This window comes from Citrus sinensis, chromosome 9 (genome assembly GCF_022201045.2).
Source record: "Citrus sinensis cultivar Valencia sweet orange chromosome 9, DVS_A1.0, whole genome shotgun sequence".
In the NCBI taxonomy this organism is placed as follows: Eukaryota; Viridiplantae; Streptophyta; class Magnoliopsida; order Sapindales; family Rutaceae; genus Citrus; species Citrus sinensis.
In genome coordinates this window covers 862,711-887,506 of record NC_068564.1, presented here as the reverse complement: position 1 = coordinate 887,506, position 24,796 = coordinate 862,711, and the positions used below count along the sequence as shown (strand labels likewise).

The window sequence follows — 24,796 nt, the reverse complement described above, 5'->3', positions numbered from 1 at the left end:
AATTTTATATAAATTTAGTTCAACCGTTGTGATTACTTGATTATAAGAAAAATACAACATGACTACTCAATTTGATCATGGTTGGCTTTTTAAGAGATGTAAAAGAAAATGGTTTCATCATGCTTCATATTTTTCTTGCCTTCCCTCTTAATTCAATTTAATATTAATATCTATTTGATTTTACATTTCTCTTCATAATTTTTTTTGTTATATTTCTTAAGATATTTGTTACCTGTCTCAATTTATGTCAATTTATGTTACAAGGCACGAGTATCATAATATTAAGAAACTTTAAAAAAAAAAAAAAATCTTGTGTACGATAACAAAAAAAAAAAAAAAATCTTTTGTATGATGAAGGCAAGTTGGCATTTTCCTTTGTTTAAAAAATAGTTGCTTGTCGTGATCAAACAATATCAAGAATAGTCATTGAACCATTGGCCATGAAATAAAATAAGCTCAAGCTTTTGTTTCAAAGGCAAACGGGCAAAGAAATTAAATATTTGGTATTCTGAAAGGCAACAAAGTCGGGCATTAAAAATGGATTTTCAGGAAGGAAACTAATTGTGACACGATAAGCAATCTAGGTACATGTGTCACTCACAGGATTTAACGAGATTGGAGCTGAGTTGAGAAGTGGAACTCTATGATTGGTTTGTTGGCTGATGTGTGGCAGTGACCCCATCTTAAGTTGCACGTGAATGCATGTGACAAATTACAGGAATTCAATAAACTTTTCATGACTTTTGGATGGTGAAAGTTTGCTTTGATGACTCGTATATATTTTGATCACAGAGAGGTTTTTTTTTTACAGTCAAAAAAGAACAGAGGAAAAGAATCCAAGAAAAACGGACAGCAGAACCACCACCAGTAAAGCTAGTGAATGTGTACATAACCAACTTTAATTTTTACACACAGAACAAAAGAAAGCATACAAATGAAATGATGCATCCTTAGCCTTACTGAACCAGCAGCAAACAAGACCTATTTATAATTGCATCAGCAGAACAAGCAATGGATGCTCTAAAATGGAAACAATGATAGTGTACAATTACTTAAAAAACTGATGACTAATCATAGCTACCAGTTATCTCCTACTTCTACAACAACTTGGGAGTGTTGTCCGCAGCATAAAAAATGAAATCGGAAGCATATCACCAGTAGTCATTGCAAGAGCATTTTCCATCCTTGATATGGTGAAATCGGTTTGAATCTCTCAAGACAATTTCACGCCCTGTAACCATAGAGATGTATTTGATAGCCGTGTGACAATCTCCACAAACACGGAGATTCTTGAACACCCGGATGGGTTTTGATTTTGATGTGCTAATAAGACCAAATGCAACAGCGATTTTCTCACTGTGTTGGAACAGATATTGCACCTTTTGTTCCTCCTCTAATTCGTGAAGAACAAAGTTGGTATCAGGGAGGTAGCCAAATTCCTTTATCTTTAAAGCCAATTGGTCGAGTTCAGCATAAATTTCCAGGGTTTTTGGGTGTGACGTTTCTCCCACATGGAACTTGTGTACCTTATTGTCCGCCTCTATCCAGCTACAGCCCGCTTCTTTAATCAAATTTCTCTCTTTCATTCTCTTTCTGATATTTGCCACATATTCCCAGTGGCCTGCAGAAGCATACAAGTTTGATAGTAAGATATGTGCTGCTGGATCTTGGGGATCCTGCTCAAGTATCATTTCTGCAGCATGTTTTCCCAGCTCTGTATCCCCATGGACTCGGCAAGCTCCAAGAAAAGTACGCCATACCAGAACATCAGCACTGAGAGGCATTGATCTGATAAACTCAAGGGCTTCTGTGAGGGACCCTGATCGACCCAATAAATCAACCATGCATGCATAATGCTCCATTCTTTGAACAATCCCATGCTCATCATACATTGACCTAAAGTGTTTCCATCCCTCAGAAATTAAACCTGCATGGCTACAAGCTGACAAAACAGCAATATAGGTGATACCATTTGGTTTTATACCATCTGCAAGCATTTTATAAAATATTTCCAAAGCTCTTGCTGCAAATCCATGTTTTGCAAAACCAGTAATCATTGAAGTCCAAGATATAACATTCCTATCTTCCATCTCCTTAAAAACTTGGAAAGCAGCTTCTACGTTTGCGCACCTAGAATACATGGATATCAAAGCATTATAAATGCAGTGATTTGATTCAAACCCTGATTTTATTATCCGGGCATGGATTTGCTCACCCTTACCAATTGCACCAATACTTGAAGCTCCACTCAAGAGACTAGCAAAGGTGTAAGCACTAGTCCCAACCCCTGTATCTTCAATTTCATGAAGAAGTTCAAAGGCCTTTTCAGAATTCAAATTCTTGGCATACGCATCAACCATCGTATTGTAAGAAACCAAGTTCTTCTCAAATAAAGATTCAAAAGCCTTCCGAGCATCTTCCATCCTCCCAGACCTAGCATACATGCTGATAAGAGAATTTCCCACACAATCGTCCAAAGCACGGCCCCTTTTCACGGCATGGGTGTAAACCTGCTCTGCTACGCTTGAATCCAAAAGATTTCCACATGCTTTTAGTACACTAGCAAATGTGAAATGATTTGGCGCCACTTGACCCTGTATCATGTCAGAAAACAGTTTCACAGCCTCCTTATCACGCCCTCCACTTTGGACATACCCTGTAATAATTGCAGTCCAAGACATAACATTATGATCCAGCATCCTATCAAACACCTTCCTGGAATCATCCACAGAACCATCCACTGTACACTTTGCATACATATCCACCAAACTACAACCAACACAAACATCCAAAGCCAATCCCGTCCTTATAGCCCACGAATGTAACTGCTTCCCTGAAGTAAACAACTCTAACTCAGAACAAGCTGAAACAACCCCACTCAGTGTAAACCTATCTGGTAGAAACCCACTTAATATCATATCCAAAAACAACCTGATAGCATCTCTTGGACAACCCAATTGTGTACATCTCGTTATCATCAAAGTCCATCCAACAGTATTTTTCTCGGTCATTTTATCAAACACCTTATATGCTGACTCCAAATCAACACTGCCCTTCACAAACATATCAATCAACGCACACCCAACACACACATCGCTATCGAAATAACCACATTTTAGCAGAAATCCATAAATTATGTGCCCTATTGCAACATTCTCTGTGTTCGAACAAGCCCTGATGACAGCCGAAAAGCAATACTCATTTGGGCAAAACCCCAATTCAAGCATTTCAACAAACATATGAATTGCGTCAACTTGTTTACCACGATTTACATAAGAAGAAATCATTGAACTCCAAGAAACTATGTCTCGTTTATTCCCCATTGATTTAAATATCTTATTGGCTTCATTCAAGTCACCGCATTTCGAATACAAGCTAATTAAAGAGTTCAAGATAACTGAGTTCGGCTCGAGTTTCGACCGAGTCAAGAGGGAGTGAACAAGTTTGCCGAGGTGAAAGTTGCGTGACCGGATGCAGGATTTGAGGAGAAGGGAATACGTGTCGAGATCCGGGTGGTTGCCTTTTTGTGTCATGAGATCGAGGGTGAAGATTGCCTTCTGGACACGGCCTTCATTGAGGTGGTAGATCAGGCGGTTGCTGAGAGGTTCTGAAGTGGTGGGTTGGGCGATGAACGGTGGTGATGACGACGGAGGAAGGTTTTGGCGGGAAGGGTTTGAGGGTTTGAAAGAAGAAAGTGGAGGGATTTTGGCGGGAGCGGGAAGAGAGAGCGTCATCATCTTTAACGGCTAACTGGCTGTGGTTTCCATTCTGTTTATATATATTTTTTTTTTTTAAGATAAGGGGTGAGCAAGCTCAAATAAATAAATAATAATGCTCAATTATAATTTTTAAGAAAATAATAAAGGAACTAAAAGAAGAATAAAGGACGACAGAAATGCAGCGCTCATTGCTGTTTCTCCGTTTTTTTAGTCTTCTTTTAGTTTTGCGTGGGCCCATAATAAATAATAAAATAAAGAATTAATTGTATGGAAAACAGGTATAAATTCAGTTTTTTATCTCCTCCCTCCCTAGTTAGATTTTCCAGTCCTTAGTTTACTCCCCTCCTTCGTTCTTCCCTTTCCGTTCATTTGGAAGGAAGAGGAAATCAATCCCCCGCAATTGGTCATCTCCATTTCTACAAAATAATTAACATTTGTATTAAGAAACTTATATAACATTTTTGTCCAGTAACGAAAATTCCTAACAATTTAAATATATAAAACACATCCACAAATTTTTATAATTTATTCCATTATATCCGGCAATTTAAATTATAAAATCCTAACAACTTAAATATATAAAACACATCTGGAAATTGTTATAATTTATTCCATTATTTTCAGCAATTTAAATTAAAAAAAATCCTAACATATATAAAACACATTTAGAAATTGTTATAATTTATTCCATTATTTCCAGCCATTTAAATTAAGAAAAATCCTAACATATATAAAACACATTCAGAAATTGTTATAATTTATTCCATTATTTCCAGCCATTTAAATTAAGAAAAAATCCTAACATATATAAAACACATTCAAAAATAATTATAATTTATTCCATTATTACCACCCATTTAAATTAAAAAAATCATAACAATTCATAACAATTTAAATATATAAAAAGAAAAAATCTATGAATTTTTACAATTTAAGTTAAATATTCTAACCATTTAAATATATAGAACACAACAAAAGTTTTATTTGAATGTAATGAGAGTCACCAACTTACCAATTAATCAGTACCAATTTTATCAAGTTGCCTCTGTTTGCAGATCCAGATCTAACTTCTTCCTTGTGATAAGCGAGATACAAAGAGAGAACTGATTTTTCCTTGTTAAATGCAGATGACTCACGTTAAATGAGAGGTGAGAGATGGAGAGAGAGAGGACAACAAGAAAAATTAATTGTAAAAAAGTGTTGCTATTGTCATCTCTTTTCGTTACTTTTGTGATTTCCTTTTCATTATTTTAATATTTTCTTCTGATTATTTTTATTTTTTAAATAAAAAAAGTAACAGATAAATGATGATGAATGGAGTTGAAGCAACAGACAAAGAGACCCACGTTTCTGTCGTCCAAGAGTTCAAATAGCAGAATTCTAATTTTTACTCTCTTATTATCCTTAAGAATCAAATTCGGATTTTGATAGTTAGCTCATGCTAGTTAGCTCTTGTTACAACTGCATTGCAACCAATCTGACCACACCCTTAGAACTATTTTATTTGTATAGTTAGCTCATGCTGGTTTATTATTTTTTAATTCATTAAGGAACTTAATTAGAAAATTTTTATATTTTGTACTGCGGAAAAAATACACAACAGCTAATAATAAAAAGCATTTTTTTGCACACTCTACGCTGATCACAACCAAAAATCATTATATACAAATTTATAATTGGAGGCCTAAGCAACTGGAGCCGAAAATCATGCATGATCATCATCATCATCATCCGCAGCAGCAGCAGCAGCAGGTAGTGGCGGCAATCTGGCAGGAGAATTTCTACAGACAGGACAAGTAGCATTCAAGCGAAGCCATTCATCAACGCAATCTGCATGGAAGCAGTGGGTGCACTCCGGTATTGTCTTGAGTGTCTCCTTGGGCTTGTACTCCGCCAAGCAAATAGGGCAGGTGTTGTCATCGGGCTTCGGCAGTCGCCGGCTCTCTCCGAGGACTATTTTCGGGTACGACTCGATTGTCGGGCCATCGAGGCCGGCGATGACTGTGGGCTGCGGGGCAACTGTGGGGTTGAATTCCGGGAAATTATAGTTGCTGCGGCGTCTTCTTCTTGTGTCGGGGGAGTTGAGCTTGGCACAGATGATGCATGCAAGCCCTAGTAAGCATAACATTGTTGGCACTCCTGCTCCCACCATTATTGCAATCCGTGCAGCCTTTGGAATTTCTGCGAGTTGATTGAATTTAGTTAATTTTTAGTAACAATTCTTCTGTTTGGTGATGATTAGAAACACTACTACTAAGTGGTGATTACGTCTGTATGTTTATGTTCTTGCAACTGTTGCAGCCACTTGTGAATAACCATCAAGTATTTTGTGGAACATGAAAGCTTGTCAGGTTCGAATGGCATCAAGCCTCAAGCTAGCTATTTGCGGTGGAAAATCTTCTTATGCTTAATATTTAAGGTATTGACTAAAATCAATCAAGCCGTTGGCTCGGCGGTTTCATGTCAAGGTCAACTTAACCGAAAGCCATGATTAGAGTCTGGAAAGCATATATTGAACCCACTCAAAAGAAATAATAATGATCGCTCCAAATCTCTTTGTTGATCGTCCATATTTTGATAATTTTGGAGTTATATTATAATATTAGTCAGCCCTTATCTTCAATAAGGCCAATCACTTGCCTTATATATAACAATAATAATAATAATAATAATAATTTTAATCAAGGAAAAAGCACTGAAAAATCCGCACACAAGGCTGGCTCAAAGTCAATACAGATTAAAATTAAGTTGCTGACTATTTCAATATTGATCACAGTTTAACTACTTAAATATTTGCAGTACATAAATTACTAAAATAAAAATCTTAAGCCATAATCAAATTAAGTCTAATGAATTCCTTAAAATGTTAAATCAATCTTAGTCCTAATGCTTATTATTTTAGTATGCACATATACTGTTTCTTCAACCCTTTACTTTGTCAGATTGCGAAGTACTTCGAAATTTTTATATGGGGTTGACAAAGACCGAAGAACACATCTTAATCTGCATTCTCTAAACTCAAACTTGGCATGTATTAAAAAAGATGAATAAAAAAATTAATTAACCCTATTTTATTATACTACAATATAACTGTTGTACGGCACAACGCCCTCACTCTCTGATAAACTCTAATTTTTTGTTACGACTGCAAGTTTTGTCCTGCTGACTTTTAAGTTTTCTGTAATTAATACACAAATTATCATAATTAAATCAGCGTAATGAAAACTTAAAAACCCAACTATGAAAAACTTGAAGTTTCCAACAGAGAGACTGAGGGCACATTGTATCAAAGTTTCATAACTTTGATCTTATATTTTGCTCGGAAGATAGAAAAGGCCGGCCTAACTTTTATTTAACCTAAAGAAACGATCTACAACCCAACTTAATTCCCACAAAAAGAAAGAAGAAATGCCTTCTGTCAACACTAATTATTTTTAGTACTAAATGACGAATCAAGCAATTAGAAGAAAATTGAAAAGTGCATTAAGAAAGTTAATTAGTTAATGGAAGAATTATTACCTCTATGATGTAAAGATAAGCAACCAATTTCGGTGCTGGAATTGTTCTTGAACCCACAGCGCCCCCCTCCCTTCTCACAGTCTCCACACTGGGGTTCATCCCACGTGAGCCTGAGATTATCACTCAGGTCCGAAGACACCACCTGGTCATAAAATGGCCAATCAACAGGAACCTGAACCCTCGCGACAAAGCGACACGATGACGATTGTATAAAGTTATTGACAACTCTAGTCGATGAAGTAGCAAAGATTGTAAAATTTGCACCACTCAAGCAACCAATCGGATTCAAACGGTACTGCAAGTAACTCGAAGAGCAATTAAAGAATGTGAATTGTTGATTGTAAAGAGCTTTGAATGGAGAGCCTGAGAGGTTAAGTGAGAGAATCTTTTGCGGGAGGCAGTTGCTTTGGTCGTTGATCCAAATTTGTTGTGCGTCATAGTCTATAGCTTGGAGGGAAAATTTTCCTGACGGGAGTTCAAGAATTGTTTGGCTTGAACTACTGTCACAGGATACATTGAAGCCTGGATAGCCACAGGATTCCGGCTGCCGGGTTGTGATCCGAAAGGGGAACCGAATCCAGGGCTCGTCGCGGCGACAGCTGACGGAGCTGCAGTTTTGTATGGTGGTGGTTGCTGTGAAGAATGAGAGGGACGAAGAGATGACGACGATGATGAAGGAGAGCTTGAAAATGTGCATTTTGGTAAAGAGAATATTAGTGCTCTTGGATTGATGCGTTAAGAGTATTATTAATTAAAGTTCAAAGCGTGACATTGGAATTTTATATTACAAGGTTTACTTAATGAAAAATTTTTGATGAGGTCATGAGTTTGTTGACCTTTAATATATGAAAGGCCACAATGCACCGTGCAAGATGGCTTCACTTTGGTGTCATTTTGCTAATGGGAAGAAGGCAAATGTGATGTGAACGATTCACTTGTTTACATAATCCTATTTTAATTAACTTTGGTGTCTTTTGCCCTTTCGAGATGATTTTATTTCATCTATATTGGGGATATGAAATGTTTCTTGTAATTATTATATAAGCAAAAACAAAAGACAACACTTCCAAAACTTTTATGTGATAGAAATGGAATGTCAAATCCGTTATATCAATTCTCATGTGAATAAATTCGACCTCCAAGTCTCTTATATCAATACCACTCTCTTCTATCTTTCTCTATTTGTTGTCAAATGTGATTTTTATTAAGCCAATTTAAAATATATATGTATATAATATTTCTAACATTTATTGGATTAATGAATTTAAGCCTAAAGTTTTTACTAATATCAATTCTAAACTTGTAACTATGCGCCCAATCTTATTATTCAATGCAGTGTCTGTTCTAATATCAATTGATATAATTTTATATGTAGAATTAACATAGTGAAAACATAATAAAATAGTGAAACATAAAATTTTAGATAATTCCGTGGGAAAATAGAAGTTTTGTTGATCAAAAGATCATTAAACATGTAAGATAATATTTTTGTTAAACTAATAAATTCAAACTCCAAGTTTCTTATATCAATACCACTCTCTTCTATCTTTCTCTATTTATTGTCAAATATAGTTTTAATTGAACCAATTTAAAATATATCTATATAATATTTCTAACATATATTGGAATAATGGATTTAAGCTTAATGTCTTTACTAATATCGATTCCAAACTCTGTAATGATTCTTCCAATCTTATTATTCAATGCAGTATCTGTTGTCTTACCAATTGATAGAATTTTATTTGTAGAATCAACATAGCGAAAACATAATAAAATAGTGAAACATAAAATTTTAGAGAATTCCGTGGGAAAACAAAAGTTTTGTTGATCAAAAAGATAATTAAACATATAAGATAATATTTTTGTTAAATTAATAAATTATGTAAGAAAGACTATCCTACTTGAAAAAAAAAAGGACTTAATAGCATAACAATCCAGATGTGACTAACAATAAATCTGAGTTGACTAACTAATGGAGGCTTCCTAAATAACTAAACCTTAATTTTTTTTTCCCGCATGAAGAATTCATCGCAGCTTATATGCGAGTTTATGCAGTTTACAGTAAACACCCTTGTAAATCAGTAATTTTATCCCAAAATTAAGACGCAGCAATCTAAAATGTTTGATAAGAGGGGTATTTTAGCACTTTCTCATACCAAATTGAGGTAGAATTGCACAACTTAAGATAGAGTGGGCTTTTTTTTTTCTCTACCAATACCCACTAAATTACTCAAAATTCCATTTTTTAATAAAAAATTATAGTACTAAAATGCTCCTAATATAAATTACTGTTATAGATAAAGCATATGTTTATATTAAAAAAAATTACTCAACTTTCGTCTTGAAACTATTTGTAAATATACTTTATATCCACTCATTTTTCTTTGAATTTTTCTTCATCACCCCCTTTAATCACAAGAAGATCCAACAAAGTTGTTAAATGTTTAGGTTAACAGCTTCTCTTCAATTTCACTAAGAAATTTTCCCCATGCTAAAATGGGCCATTGTTAATTGCTTAAGTTCTACTGTTTAGCATGATTATAAAACATTGTTCATCAATTGTTGCTTTCCTAAATTTTATTCTAACAGTGCATTTAAAATACATGGAGAATTAAGGAGAAAAAAATAAAGCGACTAAAGTCGATGAAGTATTTGATTTGTACATGTCCTTAACATTAAATTAAAAGGAGAAAGAATTTGAGAAAGGGCTGTAGAGAAGTAGAAAGAGCCACTTAAAAGAATTGGAGAAGGAAAGAGGCTGCAGAATTCTGAAAATTGAGTTATTGCCAAGGGCATATTAGGCATTAAGATGAGTTTTATTATTTTTATTTTTTTTACTTGAAATATGAGTTTATATAATATTAAAATTTAGTGAGTGGGTAGAGGGGTTTAAATAGTCATTCTCTTTAAACAGCCGAGCGTAGTAATGCAAAATGCTAACAAATAATTTTATTTTATCTTTTGCGATTTTTCTTTCCTTTTAGAGACAGAGCTGAGCTGATCAGAAAGCAAAGAAAGAGCAAGTTCAAGTGAGAAGCAAAAACGATGAGGCGAATTCCGCGAATTAAGTTCCCACAGAGACACCCCAAATCATCAGCCTCAGGTAAATTTTTCTCTTTGTTTCTTAGTTTTAATCTTTATTACTTCTTTTATGAAATTGTATATAAATTTATATGATTGCCTTTGACATTTTGCTTCCTTGTTGCTTGCGCTTGCTGGGTTCCAAATGTTCTTTGTATTAAGTCATGGCTTTGCCTGCTTAAATTTTGCTCTTTGATTGGAATAATTGGTGGGTTTTCCAATTTGGTTGAAAATTTTGATCTTTAATAGAATTTGGACTTCGTATGTTGAAATTTAGTGGAATGATCTTCAGTTTGACTCATTTTTGTGTCTGAAAGTATTTTGAGCTTTTTGAATTGAACGAAATGCCTTGAGTTACAGATGCTGGATTTAGTATACAGTTGGTTGTTGTGAATCTATTTAGTGTTGAGGACACTGTTATCGAAAGATAGTTATAATATATGAAGTTTCAATGAGGAAAAGAATAAGATTAGTGGGGAGGGTCCCATTAATGTGGGAATAGGGCAAAGACTGCTACCATAGAGAAGGAACTCGAACATGAACATACTTTGCATATGTATATCAGTATGAGACATTAATAATTGGTTCTTGAAACGACATTTCTTCTTAGATGGCTTAATTCCAATTCCTCAGACAGAGAGGAGGATTTTGAATCTATGTTTATCCTGAAGATTTGATTTCTTGAAATTGCTTTGTGTACATTGTATCCCAAACAAGGAAACACGAATAAGTTGAGATAGCTGGTTTCATCCAGATAACACAGATTTTGACAATCTTGAAAGTTAAGAGTGAAAGTTGTGTATCTGTCACAATTTTATAAGGTTGAACTCTATTTATTTCTTGTTTTATATTCTCCGTTCTGGATAAATCATGTTTCATATTCATAATCATCTTAAAGAATCTTGATTGTCTATGAATAGGCTCTGTTTCACAAACCCAATCTGCATCAAATCAAAATCTCAGTGCTAGATCAAGCTCAGATGTCCCAGCAGCACCTGCAAACACTGCTGTAGGAGGAAAAGCTTCTCTTCAGCCAAAACGTACACCTGTTTCTAACAGGGAGATAGAGGCTATAATGGTAAGAATATAATTTATTTTTCCAACTTTACTAGAACTTAAGAGTTCATAGCTTTTGTGTTGTTTGAAGTAAGCTGCTTGCCGAAGCTTTAGAATATTTCATGAAGGGCTTTTCCAAGCCATGCTTTCAAAGTGTAAGTGAGTCCATGAGGCCAATTTGCAATCTATGATAACCAGAATTTCAGTTAGCCTCCGTTACATGTGATTGTCTATACGCCTTTCCAAAGAACTTGAAACTTTCTAGGAAAGATTTTATTTGATGTATATAAGGTTTCGAAACACCCAATGTGCATGACTTTGTGCAAACCACAATGCAATCTAAGTGCGCTGTTTATTTGTGTGTGTGCGCTTTTTCCCTAGTTTCTTTTCTGATATTTCTGTGTGCGCGCTTTTTTTAATTTTTTATTGATCTTATGCAGATGGGATTCACTGAAGAAGCTTGATGTGCAAACCAGAGTTGGAGGTGGAAGCATCACTTATGCAATCTAATAGTTTTCTTTGCTGATATTTGTATTTGATGATTTCATGGGGTGATAGATGAAAGAACCTCCTTAATTCCACCTAGCTTATTGTGGGTTATTGAAATAATTTTTGCTTCTAATTTCTTGGATTGATAAAAAGATGGGGACCGGCAGAAATATTTAAGGTCTTTTAAAAACTTGCAATACAGTTTAGCCTTAGCAGCTTCTACATGAATTCGTGACCTGAATTATTCAGAATTGGAATAAAGATTTTGGCAACCTTGAGAAGAGAGAAGAGCTCCTAAATAAAATACCATATTTTCTTTCCCAATCAATAATTAAAAAGAGAACTGTACAATGTTCCGTCATAATTAACCAAACTCATAACCAACCAAAGCGCCGCAAAACTATAAACAAGAAAGAACGCCAAGTTTTACTTTAACCTAAAAGGCTAAAAAAACCTATATTGAATCGCCCAATGCCTGCCTTCTCGCTTTCTGCTCAAGCTAAACCTCGCAAGTCCCTCACCTCAGCCATGTCTCACTAGATACCAACAGACTTCATCATTTAACTAGCAGAATCCATGGGGTTCTGGAACAAACTTTTGTGTATTGTGTACCGGTTCTGTTTCTTTTTAACCACTGTATGAGAAAGAAAATAATTGGGATCACCTAAGTCATGACAATGTGTTGCTGCTTCTTGTTCAAGTCTTGCGGCCTCTTGGTGAAGCCTTGTTGCATCTTGACAAAATCCTCCTCTTGGCTGTCGCTAGAAGAGCTGAGGTAATTGTCCACTTGAGCAGCAGCTTGGCGGCCCTCTGAGATTGCCCATACCACAAGAGACTGGCCACGCCGGCAATCCCCAGCTGCAAAGACACCATCCACACTGGTTGCAAAGCGACCGTATTCTGCCTTGAAATTTGATCGGTTGTCTCGCTCCAGTCCCAACTTTTCTGCCACCGTCTGGGGGGAAGAAAATCATCAAATATGAGAAATACTTTCAATGGTTTTAGTACGAAGAAAGTGTAATCAATAGAAGAAATTTAGAATACTTACCGCTTCAGGGCCAAGGAATCCCATGGCCAGAAGGACTAGGTCGGCCCCAATTATTTCCTCAGAGCCTTCAACCTCTTTGAATTGAAACTTCCCACTAGTATCCTTCTCCCAATGCACACGTACTATCTCTAGTCCTTTCACAACCCCATTTTCATCTCCAATAAACCGCTTTGTCAATACCTCATATGACCTTGGGTCTTTGCCGAATTTGGCAGCAACTTCCTGGTGTCCATAGTCTACACGGAATACACGAGGCCACTGCCAACCCAAAAGGAGATGATAATAAGTACATAAGAGTAAAGACATGTAAACAAGGTGCACAAGTGTGATATTCCCTTGCTCAGTACACTATACCCTGACAGAAGATGGGACAGCATTAGAAAACATAGTACCTGAGGCCAAGGGTTGCCAGGAGCCCTAGTTTGTGGAGGCTGAGGGAGAAGCTCTAGATTTACGATGCTACTACAACCATGACGAATAGATGTACCTATACAGTCCGTACCAGTATCTCCTCCACCAATAACAACTACTTTCTTCCCCTTGGCAGAAATGTAGCTATCATCCTCGAGATTGCTATCTAGCAAGCTTTTGGTATTTGAATGAAGGAACTCCATTGCAAAATGGATGCCTGACAAATCCCTTCCGGGTACAGGAAGATCCCTGGAACAAAAAATAACCATGTTTAGATAGTCATTCACTTAATTAATTAGTTCTAATGATGCTGACTAACATAACTAAAAACAGATAGACAACGCAACAATAAGAAATTAGTTATCGACCATCTACGACATCCTTTTATCTGTAGCCTACCTAGGTTTTGTGGAGCCTACTGCTAATACAATAGCATCATTCTCCTCCCGAAGCTGATCAAGAGAGTACATAGGATCAATTCCAACATTAGCATTCACCACAAACTTGACACCTTCCTCGGCCATAAGGTTAACCCGCCTTTGCACTACATCTACTTTGTCAGCCTTCATGTTGGGAACACCATACATCATAAGCCCACCAATTCGATCTGCACGCTCATAGACAGTCACCAAATGGCCCATTTTGTTTAGCTGATCAGCTGCAGCCAACCCAGCCGGTCCACTTCCAACTATTGCAACTCTTTTCCTGTGATTACAACACCATAAAGGATGGTCTCAGAGGAAGAATAAACTATGAACATAAATAGCTGGCAAAGTTAAATAAAAAGGGAACATTTCAGTCGAGAAACTGATTGAATAGAATTAGTCAAAGATAGCTTGGGGAAAGAAAAGGACATACCCAGTTCTCCTTGGAGGTGGGCGGGGCACCATCCACCCCTCTTCAAAGGCCTTATCTATAATGGCACATTCAATATTCTTGATAGATACAGGATTCTCAATAATGCCTAGTACACAAGAACCTTCGCAAGGAGCAGGACAAACTCGGCCAGTAAACTCTGGGAAGTTATTTGTCTCAAGAAGCCGATCTAGTGCTTCACGCCACCTATTTTGGTACACCAACTCATTGAATTCTGGTATTTTGTTGCCAAGAGGACACCCAGAGTTCTCCTGCAATAGTTATGTGAATGGTATTTAGTTTAGGTAAAAGTTTGAATAAAGAGAACCTAAAATGGTGCAATACATACCTGATGGCAGAAAGGAGTACCGCAATCCATACAGCGGGCTGACTGCGTCTTCAGAAGAGGGCCAGGTTTTGATTCCTCCATAACTTCCTTCCAATCATTCATACGAATGTTAGGATCCCTATATTGAACACCCTCACGCTCATAAGCAATAAAACCTCGATGCTTAACAGCATCAGCAACTCGACTAGGCCTCTTGGTTGGTTCAACTTGTTCTGCCTCCTGTAAATTTCCACATTCGCGCTAAGATTAGACACATGCGCAAACTAATACAAGCCACCATTAGGCTAATTCAAACATCAACAGACACCACTTTTTACCACAAAAACTATGTGTTGGTTAATTCCTAATCTCAACCTGGAAACAAATACATCAGCTCTCAAAAGGTTTAAAACCGTTATTTGTTGACAATAATTACACAACAATTTAAAGGATAGAGATTTTCCTTTAAAAATTGCTTTTAAAATAATTTATCTACCCTTTCTTTTTTGGAAAAAAAATAGATTAGAAATATAAGAAAATAAAGATGGGGAGAGAATTAAGGGTAGAAATGGACTAAAAAATGCAAGTGTTAAGGACTACTACTACCATGCACAAGCTTCTTGAGATAATGAAAAGGAGAGAAGTATAAAATGCAAAGGCCAAAACCCGATATTCTCTTGTTATTATCGGTGAGGTAAGAACAAATGTGAAGATTCAGTTTTAGGTCTTACCTGATTTGATTTCTCATTCAAAGATGCAATTGCCATCTTCTTGAGCTCCTCAAAGGCATCTTTCTCCTTGAAGTCTGCCTCATCAGGCTCCTCAGCATCTTTAACAGCATCTTCCGCTGCCTCTTGGGCAGCTGCTACTTTCATGCTTGCAAGAACACGTTTGTAATCCCTAGGGAAAACCTTTATAAATTTAGGCAAAAGATTCTCGAAGTCAGCAAGTACTTCTTTGGCCAACTGGCTGTTTGTGTAACGCTGATGTTGCTGTATCATCATTCTCAGAGTTATAATATCCTCTTCTTCTTCAACCTTATCAAGATCAACAAGCTCAGGATTGCATCGAGATCTAAATTTTCCATCCACATCAAGAACATAAGCTATACCACCACTCATACCAGCTGCAAAATTCCTTCCAGTTTTGCCGAGCACAACAACCGTCCCGCCTGTCATGTATTCACATCCATGATCACCAACACCTTCTACAACAGCCCTTGCCCCTGAATTACGGACACAGAATCTTTCTGCTGCCATGCCATTAAAATATGCCTCTCCGCTTGTAGCCCCATAGAGAGCCACATTACCGATGACTATGTTTACCTTTGGATCAAAAAGACTTCCCTTTGGAGGATACGCAACAATCTTGCCACCTGATAAGCCTTTACCAACATAATCATTGCTGTCACCTTCAAGCTCCAACAAGATGCCAGGGCAAAGGAAAGCTCCAACGCTCTGTCCTGCACTTCCAGTAAGTTTTATGTGAATGGTATCCGCAGGAAGACCCACCAAGTGGTAACGCTTAGTCACTTCATGGCTAAGCATTGTCCCAACAGCACGGTTCACATTGCAGACAGGTGTTTCAATGTACACGGGAAGAGCTTTCTCCAAGGCAGCCTTGGACAGTTTGATAAGCTTTTGGTCCAAAGCCATGTCCAAGCCATGATCCTGTTTTTGGACACAATACTGAGCAGCTTCAGGCCGTAAGTCAGCAGCAGGTCTAAGTAACAGGGAGAGATCAATATTCTCCAGCTTCTCATTGGTCTTTGTGACTTCCTTGTCAACTTCAAGCATATCTGAACGACCAATCATCTCAGTTATTGTTCGGAAACCAAGCTGAGACATAATCTCCCTCAACTCTTCAGCTAGCATAAAAAAGAAATTAATGACGTGCTCAGGTTCTCCAGCAAACTTTTCACGAAGAACTGGATCTTGAGTTGCAATGCCAACAGGACAGGTATTCTTGTGGCACTTCCGCATCATAATACAGCCAAGCGTAATAAGTGGTGCAGTGCTGAAGCCAAACTCTTCTGCACCAAGAAGTGCAGCAATGGCCACATCTCTCCCAGTTTTTAGTTGACCATCAGTCTGGAGAATTGTCCGGCCACGAAGATCATTAGCAACTAGAGTTTGGTGGGTTTCAGCCAAACCAAGTTCCCATGGGAGGCCAGCATTTTTTATGCCAGTCCATCGAGAAGCCCCAGTACCTCCATCATGACCTGATATCAAGACATGATCAGCGTGCCCCTTCACAACCCCACTGGCAATAACTCCCACACCAGCTTCAGATACTAACTTCACACTTATCCGAGCCCCAGGATTGGCATTCTGTGGAACATAGAACAGTGTCAGGTGGAAACAATTCAATGGGAATTATTTTTCCATTCCAAATAAATCTATTTTCTAAAAACCAAGACCTCAAATTCTACTTCAAGGAAATAGAAATAGAAAGAAGTTGAAGCAAGGCTTGAATGGCCATAACAACAAGCATATAAACCATACAGACCAAAGAAATAAGTAGATAAAGCAGCAAATGCATGTACCTTAAGATCGTATATCAATTGGGCAAGGTCTTCAATTGAATATATATCATGATGCGGGGGTGGACTGATAAGTCCCACCCCAGCCGTAGAATTTCTGGTGACAGCAATGTCTCCTATAACCTTGTGGCCAGGAAGTTCACCACCTTCACCAGGCTTGGCTCCCTGTTTAACCAGGCAGGGCAAAGTTAAAATAAAATTCATCACAAAGAAGAAAAGAACACAGTTAATATTTAACCTCACCAAATTCAAGTGTAGGTATCAGTTAAAGATGCAAAAGCACCCAGAGGTGCTTAGGTGCTTTTGCAGAGACAGCATCATCTGCCATGAACATAAAATCATAAACATGGGAACCTCTGTTCCAAAAGGAATACAGGGGCTAAATAGGAAGAGATGACATTAAGAGGGTAACCATATAACCTTTTAGTCGCATAATTATCAGAAGAAATATTGTCAAACATGTACCTGAGCCATTTTTATTTGTAGTTCATCAGCATTTGTTAGGTAGTAACTTGACACTCCGAATCTTCCACTTGCGACCTGCTTGATCGCACTTCTTTTTGGATTCATGGAACCATCAGAAAGAGGCTCCATACGAGATGGTTGCTCACCTCCCTCACCTAAAAGGATATTAAAAAAAAAAGTTCAAAATTTTCATCAAATAACATAATATAGAAAAGCTAATAAGGAACCAGTTGAAGTGCGCGAAGATTAAAGCCTGGAAGCCAGCAAACGCTAGAAACCATAACTTCAGGCAATTCCCCCGGAGTTGACCCCCCCCCCCCCCCCCCCCCCCCCAAAAAAAAAAGCTATCCTTCTTATCAAGGAAAGATTATAATTTTTGGTATATTAACATTAACATATTTTTAGAAAAACAGATAGGGAGCTTTGATAAAAGTTATACCATAGTTCTAACAGACACTTCAATTAAAAGCAACAACACAACACGGTACGCCAAAAACGTACCTGTGTTTGATTTACCACCAATTTTATTCATAGCAGTCGCCAGTGTTGTGTGCGCTTCCAATGATATAGATCCATAACTCATGGCCCCCGTACAGAACCGTTTTACAATTTCACTGGCTGGTTCTACTTCCTCCAGCGGTATTTTCACATCTGCCTCCTTAAATTTTAAGAGCCCCCGCAAATTGCAGGTTTTATTTAATTCCTGGATGCGCTTGGAATATTCCTTATAAGCAGCAACACTGTTACCCCTTGCAGCTTCTTGCAACTTTGCTATCGCAAGAGGATCATTCAAGTGAATCTCACCACCTTTCCTCCAATGATAATCCCCAGGATTTGGCAGAGCTACAGCTTCTGCACTTCCAGGAGGTAAAATCCGAGTTGGAAAAGCCAACTCATGCAAGTGAAGAGCGTCACTGGCAAGCACCTCAAATGTTGCTCCGTCTACTCTGCTAGGAGTTCCTGCAAAGCACTTTTCTATCACTTCTGATGAAAGGCCCAAAGCTTCAAAAATCTGAGCACCCTTATACGAAGCCAAAGTGGAAATCCCCATTTTCGCAAGAACTTTCATCATTCCATAGTTGCTTGCTTTGAAGTACTTCTTGACCAGCTCATCCTTTGAATGAAATTCACCACTAGCTTTTGGTGGAATTTTTCCATCAACTTGCAATCTCCAAATTGCCTCTGTCGCCAGGTAAGGGCATATAGCATCTGCACCAAATCCAACCAGTGTACAGAAATGATGCACTTCTCTTGGTTCAGCCGATTCAACTATCAATCCTATCCGAGTGCGCTCAAGATTTTTGACAAGATGGTGATGGACAGCACCAACGGCTAGGAGGGAGCTCACAGCAACACGCTTCGATGAGAAAGCTGCAGATTAAAAGGAATGGTCAAAGAGAGAGAGACAGTTTATAAATTTTTTCAAAAAAAAAAAATCAGACGGATAAGATGTTTTCTTGTCATAGATTTGAGAATATAAATCCACTCTCAATGCAGCCAATGTGATACCTCTGTCTGAAAGAACTAATAACGTATAACCCTCCTTGATTGCATCACGTGCTTCAGCACAAATCCTGTCCAGAGTCTCCTCCAATCCCCTCCTCCCATGGTCCTTTGAATAAGTTATGTCGAGAACCTTGCTTCGCCAACCTCTATAATTCATCCTTTTAATTGCTTCCATCTCTTCAATAGACAATAGAGGACCTTTTAGAGAGAGGCGATGACATTGTTCCTCAGTTGTTTCTGTCAGGACACCTTCTGGACCAATCATGCACTCCATGGAAGTAACTATCTTTTCTCGGATGGGATCAATTGGAGGATTTGTTACTTGAGCAAACATTTGCTTGAAGTACTCAAAAGTGAGTTTTTCTCTATTAGACATTACTGCCAAGGGTGCATCATTGCCCATTGAACCAAGAGCCTCTGTGCCATCTTTTGCCATGGGAAGCATCAACATTTCCAAAGCTTCAACAGTGTAACTGCAGATGGACACAAAAGTTTGAATGTTATTTAAGATCCACAGAGGCATATAAAACAAGCCTTCTATACAAAATGAAAGACATAAATTAACCTACCCAAAAGCTTTTAATGGAGCCAATAAACCATGAATGCCCATATTCTCCATGTTGTCATCGTCATTAGATGCCTAAATTTACATTATAAACCATCATGAATATCAACTGAGAAGGAGGAAAATCATTGTAAAGCATCAAAGTGAAGCAAGACGTACAGGTAGAACTCCGGCTATGCCAGGAGAAACCCTTTCAGATTTGTGAATGGATTCAACTATATTCTTGAGTTCTATCTTTTGCCTCTGAAGCCACTCCCCATAAGGCCTTGCCAGTGAATATTGCTGCTTCAAGGCTTCATCATCTACAACAATGCGCTTCTCAAAATCTACCAGAAGCATCATACCAGGGTTAAGTCTTCCTTTTCTGAGAACATCTTCAGGGGGAATATCCACTACACCAACTTCACTAGCCATGATAACCCGTCCACTGTGAGTGATGTAGAATCGACCAGGACGCAGTCCATTGCGATCCAAGGTAGCTCCCAGATAACGGCCATCAGTAACTGCAAATGAAATTTTCCATGAGAAACAATTTATTTTAAAAAAAAAAAGAAGGAAAAAAATTCCCAAATAGAGCAATTTAAATGGAAGTGAAATTTACATGATATAAGGGCGGGTCCATCCCATGGCTCCATAAGAGCTGAGAAGTATTCATACAAGGCCTTCCTCTGAGGATCCATGTTCTTATCATTTTGCCACGCTTCAGGGATCATCATCATTACGGCTTCAGGAAGACTTCTACCAGCTCGAACCAGAAGCTCAAGGACACCATCAAAAGCTCCTAATTGTGGGTACCAGAAACATCAGATACATACATTTCAAAATTGATAGCTGCCCATTTGACATGTCTTCATAACTTCTATAGAAATTGAATGGCCAAACATAAAGTATCCATTCATTTGATAATTCTAAACCTTCGTTAATGAATAAGCATCAGTCAATGTAAAGTTAAAATTCACCTGAATCAGATGAACTAACATCTACAATTGGCAGAAGCTTCTTCATCTCATCCTTGGACAGGCCAAGTTCCTTGCACTTAAGTAGACCCTCGCGTGCCTTCATCCTGTATGGTCAGTCAGTATTATTTTAATTACTCCCAAATTTAACAAGATCAGTGAAGTAAAAGTATTCATACAAGCCAGCTCATACATTATTCAACAGTATAAATTACTAGTTTCTTTAGTGATTACCAGTTTACATTGCCTCGTAGGGTGTTAATTTCCCCATTATGGCCCAAGATACGCATGGGTTGAGCACGATCCCAGCTAGGAAACGTATTTGTAGAAAATCGTGAATGTATCTGCGTCCAACAATAAAAATAATGCAGATTGTTATACAGAATTTGATCTAATACTCTAATTCAAATATGGGAAACTGATCTGAAACTTCTGATATGAAATTGCGCCCAGGGCACTTAAATAAACTTCATGCAACAGTGCAAATACAAAATGCATGGAAGCCCTAGCAATATTGGCCAAACACAATTGCCTATCCACCACTAAATTGGAAGTTCAACCTCAAACAACAGACCATTGAGAGCACTGCAGCAAGTTTCTGCAAACATGATGTACTTGACAATGAGGTTCCTTACCAACTCACCCAAGGCATCCAATCCGGCATCCAAATTCAAATAGTAATCAAGGGAGTGGAAGAACTTAAGAGATCATTCAAACTTCAATGCCTCAGAAGTCATTCCTCAACCTTGCATCTCTTCAGTTACCGATGGATCCATGCTGTTTGTTAAAGTATGAAGTTAGTGGACAAAGAAGGAAAGTGAATGGATTATATATTTACCAGGGCCATGTAGCTCGTAAACCTTTCATTGCCAAGATCTGCATAATAGTAATCCTTCATCTGAATGGGTTTTAACTGACCTTTGTAAACAACAGTCCTGCATGAAGAGTAATGATATTTAATATATTCTCTATATTATAATAGATTATACCATAAACCAACAAGATAGCTTTTTCTGCACAGACCGTGAGGAAAGGGAACATATATAGAAGTCCTTTGCACCCCCATGTTCAAGGTTTAATGACTCTCTTATAGCAGCCATTGAAACCCTCCTGAGTATGTACATCTGTAAAGCAGTACAAAGTACAAACATCAATCAACTGTTTGAGCTAAAAACAGTAATCCAACGATCCCATAAAGATATGAAGCTATGGTACTCCTGTAGAAGATCAATCCATAAATTATTTAAATGAATGAAAAAAAACTGAAACTAAAGCAAATGCCCCATACTATCCATGCCAAATTTATCTTATTCACAACTTATAAGGTTGTTAAGTTATTTCAACAAGTATTGTTAGATTATTTTTAAGAAAAGAGAATGACACAATATATGTTTGAAATCCTAAGTCAATACACAAAAGTTGCACCTGATTCTCAAAATCAACTTTTGACCTAAGGGAGGGTGTAAGGAACACTTGCTCCACCACTGGCTCTGTTTGCAGGGCAGAATTGCCCAATCCAGAATTATCAGTTGGCACAGCCCGCCAGCCAAGAACTGTATGGCCCAAAGACTCGGCAACCTTCATGGACAACAATTTTCCTCAAAATATTAAAGCATGTACCATCTTTAAAAGATGAAGAAAAATTTGGCAACATAAAAAAATGATGGGCAAATGAATATATGAGAAACATACTTGGTTCTGAAAATTACCTTAGTAAATACTTTCTTGCTTTCCTCCCTCCGGTTCTCAGATTGGGGCAAAAAGAACATACCAACAGCATACTCACCAGGCGGGGGAAGTTGAAAACCAACATTCTTGGCAGCCTGATTGGCAATTCAACAATAATCATTATCAAGATTTAAAAACCCTGAAACAAACTACCACACACTGAATAGTAGTGAAACAGTTGAATGACTAACAAATCTATGCTAGTAACATACCATAAAATTTAACCCACATCAATTAAACTCAACATTCAAAATCCAAAATTGAATTTTGTAGAAGAGGCGTTATTTAAAAACACACCACACTCAAAATAAAATAAAATAAAATAAAATAATATAAATTCAACAATAATCATTATCAAGATTTAAAAACCCTCAAACAAACTACCACACACTGAATAGTAGTGAAACAGTTGAACGACTAACAAATCTATGCTAGTAACATACCATAAAATTTAACCCACATCAATTAAACTCAACATTCAAAATCCTAAATTGAATTTTGTAGAAGAGGCATTATTTAAAAACACACCACACTCAAAATAAAATAAAATAAGTGCTTATTTCATATAAACAATTCAAAAGAATTAATTTTTTCTCCCTGAAAAAATATCAAATAACAAAATAGAATAAAATAAATTGAACAAAATTCCTATTTTATTTTATGGTTACATGAAATTATATATAAAATTAAAAAGAAAAAAAAGCAAAAACACAAAAAAAAATTTTAAAAATCAAATTACCTCCTTAAAGAAATCGTGTGGAAGAGCAACGAGAATTCCTGCTCCATCACCAGTATTAGTTTCACATCCACAAGCACCTCTATGCGCCATCCGTACCAACATTTCTAAAGCATCCGTTATCTACAAACATCACAATTAAATAATAAGTCAACCAAAACGCCAAACAAAACACGAATGCATTCATAAATTCCAAAACGCACCGTTTTGCGGCTGCTTTCGCCGGACAATTCCGCGACAAACCCGACACCGCACGAGTCCTTATCAAACTTTGGATCGTATAATCCGAGCGGCTTCTCTGGAACTCCAGACAATGCCGACCGGACCACCACTCGAAGCTTCGGTGACTTTCCTGGACCGTCAGAGCGCCACAAGTGCACCCGCTCTGATCCGGCCAAGCGCAGCTGGTTTCCGAAGAATCTCCTCTCCAAAACCGTCGATTTTTTCGCCGCCGCGCATCGTGCGGCCTTCGCTCTGCCTCCGCTAGACAGAGGACTGACAATATTCGACTGAGGATAACCGGACTTTCTGCTAAGCGAAGTAAGCGAGGAATTCGCTCGTAGTTGGACGAAAGAGCTCGAGGCCGTTGCCGACATTATTGAAAAGTCGTCGAATCAAAATTTTTGATTTCGTTTTCGTTTGATTAATAGTAATATACTTTTCGGAGTAGGCTTGACGTTTTGATAAGTTACGGATCCGATGGTTAAAATTTGAATTTGGTTACAAATCAAACTATCCCGAAACAGATCTATCCAACGAAATTTTTGAAATAGAAAATCCAAAATCTCCTTAAAAGGCGCGCGGATTCTTCGAGATTGAGGTTTGAAGGACTGTAACAACAACAGAGAACCGAAAGAACTCGTTTGTTTTGTTTCCCAGGAAAATGAACAAATTTTCCCAGAAAATGAGCGAGGTAGCGAATAAAGAGATTGAGAAAAAGAAATTACTTTTTTTTTTTTATTTGGATTAGGGCAGAGCGCCTACCTGAGAGGGGCTGGCTGCTGCGCTTAAGTTTTATCTTGAGTAAGAAGTAGCTCTTTGGGACGGAGATAAGCGTTTGGATTTATAGACAGAAAACGTAGAGTGAGGGGGTGCATGTGGGGACCACAAACCGGATCTCACCATCCCTGGTTACGTGACAGCTCAGGATCTCAAAAATAGCCACGTGGACTATAAACTATGCGGCACGAGACAGCCGCTCGTGGTGGGCCCCACCATTGGCTGGGTCCTCTGCGGTTGGGATTTAGGTTCGGCGCCGAGCCTCCGCGGGCTACCGTGGTTAAAAAAAAAAAAAATTGTAAAAAGTGTTTAATTATTTGTGCACTTATAAATTTTTATTTGATTGGATAAGAATGAATTTATGAGTTATCTGTTATTTTGCCTTATTGGAACGGCAGTTGTGGTGTGTGCTTAAAAGGGAATAAATTAATACAGATATCTTCAAAATGGAAGTATGTGCCGGATTTTAAGATGTGTTTTAAATGACTGATTTGCCCTTACTAAATGCCATTTTCGTACCTCATATTTTTTTAACTAATTTTTATAGAATTTGAGATTATTTTCTATTTGTTAGACTTAAATTTATCTTCATCAAAAAGTTAGACTACAAAAAGCAATCATCTTAGGAAGTATATAATATTCTTCTAATTAAGATTGGACTCGATATCTTCCTAGAAAATTCGAGATAAAAAATTACAAAAAAAATTTCAAGCATTGAATATGTAAAAAAATACGTAAATATCCATTTTATATTATTACATATTTTGGTAGTTAAGAGTTGGCGGAAATCAGT

The 24,796-nt window shown here is 37.4% G+C and overlaps 4 protein-coding genes across 6 annotated transcripts; 1 reads left to right on the top strand and 3 right to left on the bottom strand.

Moving 5' to 3' along the window:
• Positions 1 to 848: 848 nt before the first annotated feature.
• Positions 849 to 3,772, bottom strand: LOC102621162 (pentatricopeptide repeat-containing protein At3g49170, chloroplastic). The gene has a single exon (XM_006490451.4). It carries the CDS (start codon positions 3,735 to 3,737, stop codon positions 1,152 to 1,154), a length of 2,586 nt encoding a protein of 861 aa, XP_006490514.1. The 5' UTR covers positions 3,738 to 3,772; the 3' UTR covers positions 849 to 1,151.
• A 1,537-nt stretch (positions 3,773 to 5,309) lies between these two features.
• Positions 5,310 to 8,252, bottom strand: LOC107178637 (RING-H2 finger protein ATL20). The gene is made up of 2 exons (XM_015534049.3): positions 7,239 to 8,252; positions 5,310 to 5,900 (listed from the first exon to the last, which is right to left on the bottom strand). The coding sequence occupies exons 1-2, from the start codon at positions 7,933 to 7,935 to the stop codon at positions 5,425 to 5,427; spliced, it is 1,173 nt and encodes a 390-aa protein (XP_015389535.1). The 5' UTR covers positions 7,936 to 8,252; the 3' UTR covers positions 5,310 to 5,424.
• Positions 8,253 to 10,172: 1,920 nt separating this feature from the next.
• On the top strand, positions 10,173 to 11,997 carry LOC102620871 (hypothetical protein). Its single transcript, XM_006490450.4, has 3 exons — positions 10,173 to 10,341; positions 11,240 to 11,397; positions 11,816 to 11,997. Exons 1-3 carry the CDS (start codon positions 10,284 to 10,286, stop codon positions 11,837 to 11,839), a joined length of 240 nt encoding a protein of 79 aa, XP_006490513.1. The 5' UTR covers positions 10,173 to 10,283; the 3' UTR covers positions 11,840 to 11,997.
• Positions 11,998 to 12,159: 162 nt separating this feature from the next.
• LOC102620225 (glutamate synthase [NADH], amyloplastic) lies at positions 12,160 to 24,042 on the bottom strand. 3 transcript variants are annotated; one of them, XM_006490447.4, is made up of 22 exons: positions 23,208 to 24,042; positions 23,008 to 23,127; positions 22,250 to 22,363; positions 21,966 to 22,118; positions 21,564 to 21,664; positions 21,379 to 21,475; positions 20,775 to 20,884; positions 20,544 to 20,647; positions 20,186 to 20,365; positions 19,744 to 20,087; positions 19,589 to 19,659; positions 19,023 to 19,492; positions 18,015 to 18,884; positions 17,514 to 17,668; positions 17,052 to 17,213; positions 15,238 to 16,836; positions 14,528 to 14,746; positions 14,182 to 14,450; positions 13,723 to 14,028; positions 13,305 to 13,572; positions 12,913 to 13,170; positions 12,160 to 12,819 (listed from the first exon to the last, which is right to left on the bottom strand). In XM_006490447.4, the coding sequence occupies exons 1-22, from the start codon at positions 23,598 to 23,600 to the stop codon at positions 12,529 to 12,531; spliced, it is 6,654 nt and encodes a 2,217-aa protein (XP_006490510.1). In that variant the 5' UTR covers positions 23,601 to 24,042; the 3' UTR covers positions 12,160 to 12,528. The 3 variants fall into 3 exon arrangements, with proteins under 3 accessions (XP_006490510.1, XP_006490511.1, XP_006490512.1); XM_006490448.4 differs by lacking the exons at positions 21,564 to 21,664; positions 21,966 to 22,118; positions 22,250 to 22,363; positions 23,008 to 23,127; positions 23,208 to 24,042 and adding an exon at positions 21,184 to 21,317 and having other exon boundaries at positions 21,401 to 21,475; XM_006490449.3 differs by lacking the exons at positions 21,379 to 21,475; positions 21,564 to 21,664; positions 21,966 to 22,118; ... (1 more) ...; positions 23,008 to 23,127; positions 23,208 to 24,042 and adding an exon at positions 21,176 to 21,317.
• Between the last annotated feature and the right edge of the window lie 754 nt (positions 24,043 to 24,796).

Coding starts and splice junctions, on each gene's coding strand:
- LOC102620871 (XM_006490450.4), top strand. CDS start 10,284: ATGAGGCGAATTCCGCGAATTAAGTTCCCACAGAGACACCCCAAATCA. Junction 10,342..11,239: donor CCCCAAATCATCAGCCTCAG/GTAAATTTTTCT, acceptor GTCTATGAATAG/GCTCTGTTTCACAAACCCAA. Junction 11,398..11,815: donor GGGAGATAGAGGCTATAATG/GTAAGAATATAA, acceptor GATCTTATGCAG/ATGGGATTCACTGAAGAAGC.
- LOC107178637 (XM_015534049.3), bottom strand. CDS start 7,935: ATGCACATTTTCAAGCTCTCCTTCATCATCGTCGTCATCTCTTCGTCC. Junction 5,901..7,238: donor CTTATCTTTACATCATAGAG/GTAATAATTCTT, acceptor ATCAACTCGCAG/AAATTCCAAAGGCTGCACGG.
- LOC102620225 (XM_006490447.4), bottom strand. CDS start 23,600: ATGTCGGCAACGGCCTCGAGCTCTTTCGTCCAACTACGAGCGAATTCC. Junction 20,366..20,543: donor TGTTAGTTCATCTGATTCAG/GTGAATTTTAAC, acceptor ACCCACAATTAG/GAGCTTTTGATGGTGTCCTT. Junction 16,837..17,051: donor AATTGATATACGATCTTAAG/GTACATGCATTT, acceptor TATGTTCCACAG/AATGCCAATCCTGGGGCTCG.
- LOC102621162 (XM_006490451.4), bottom strand. CDS start 3,737: ATGATGACGCTCTCTCTTCCCGCTCCCGCCAAAATCCCTCCACTTTCT.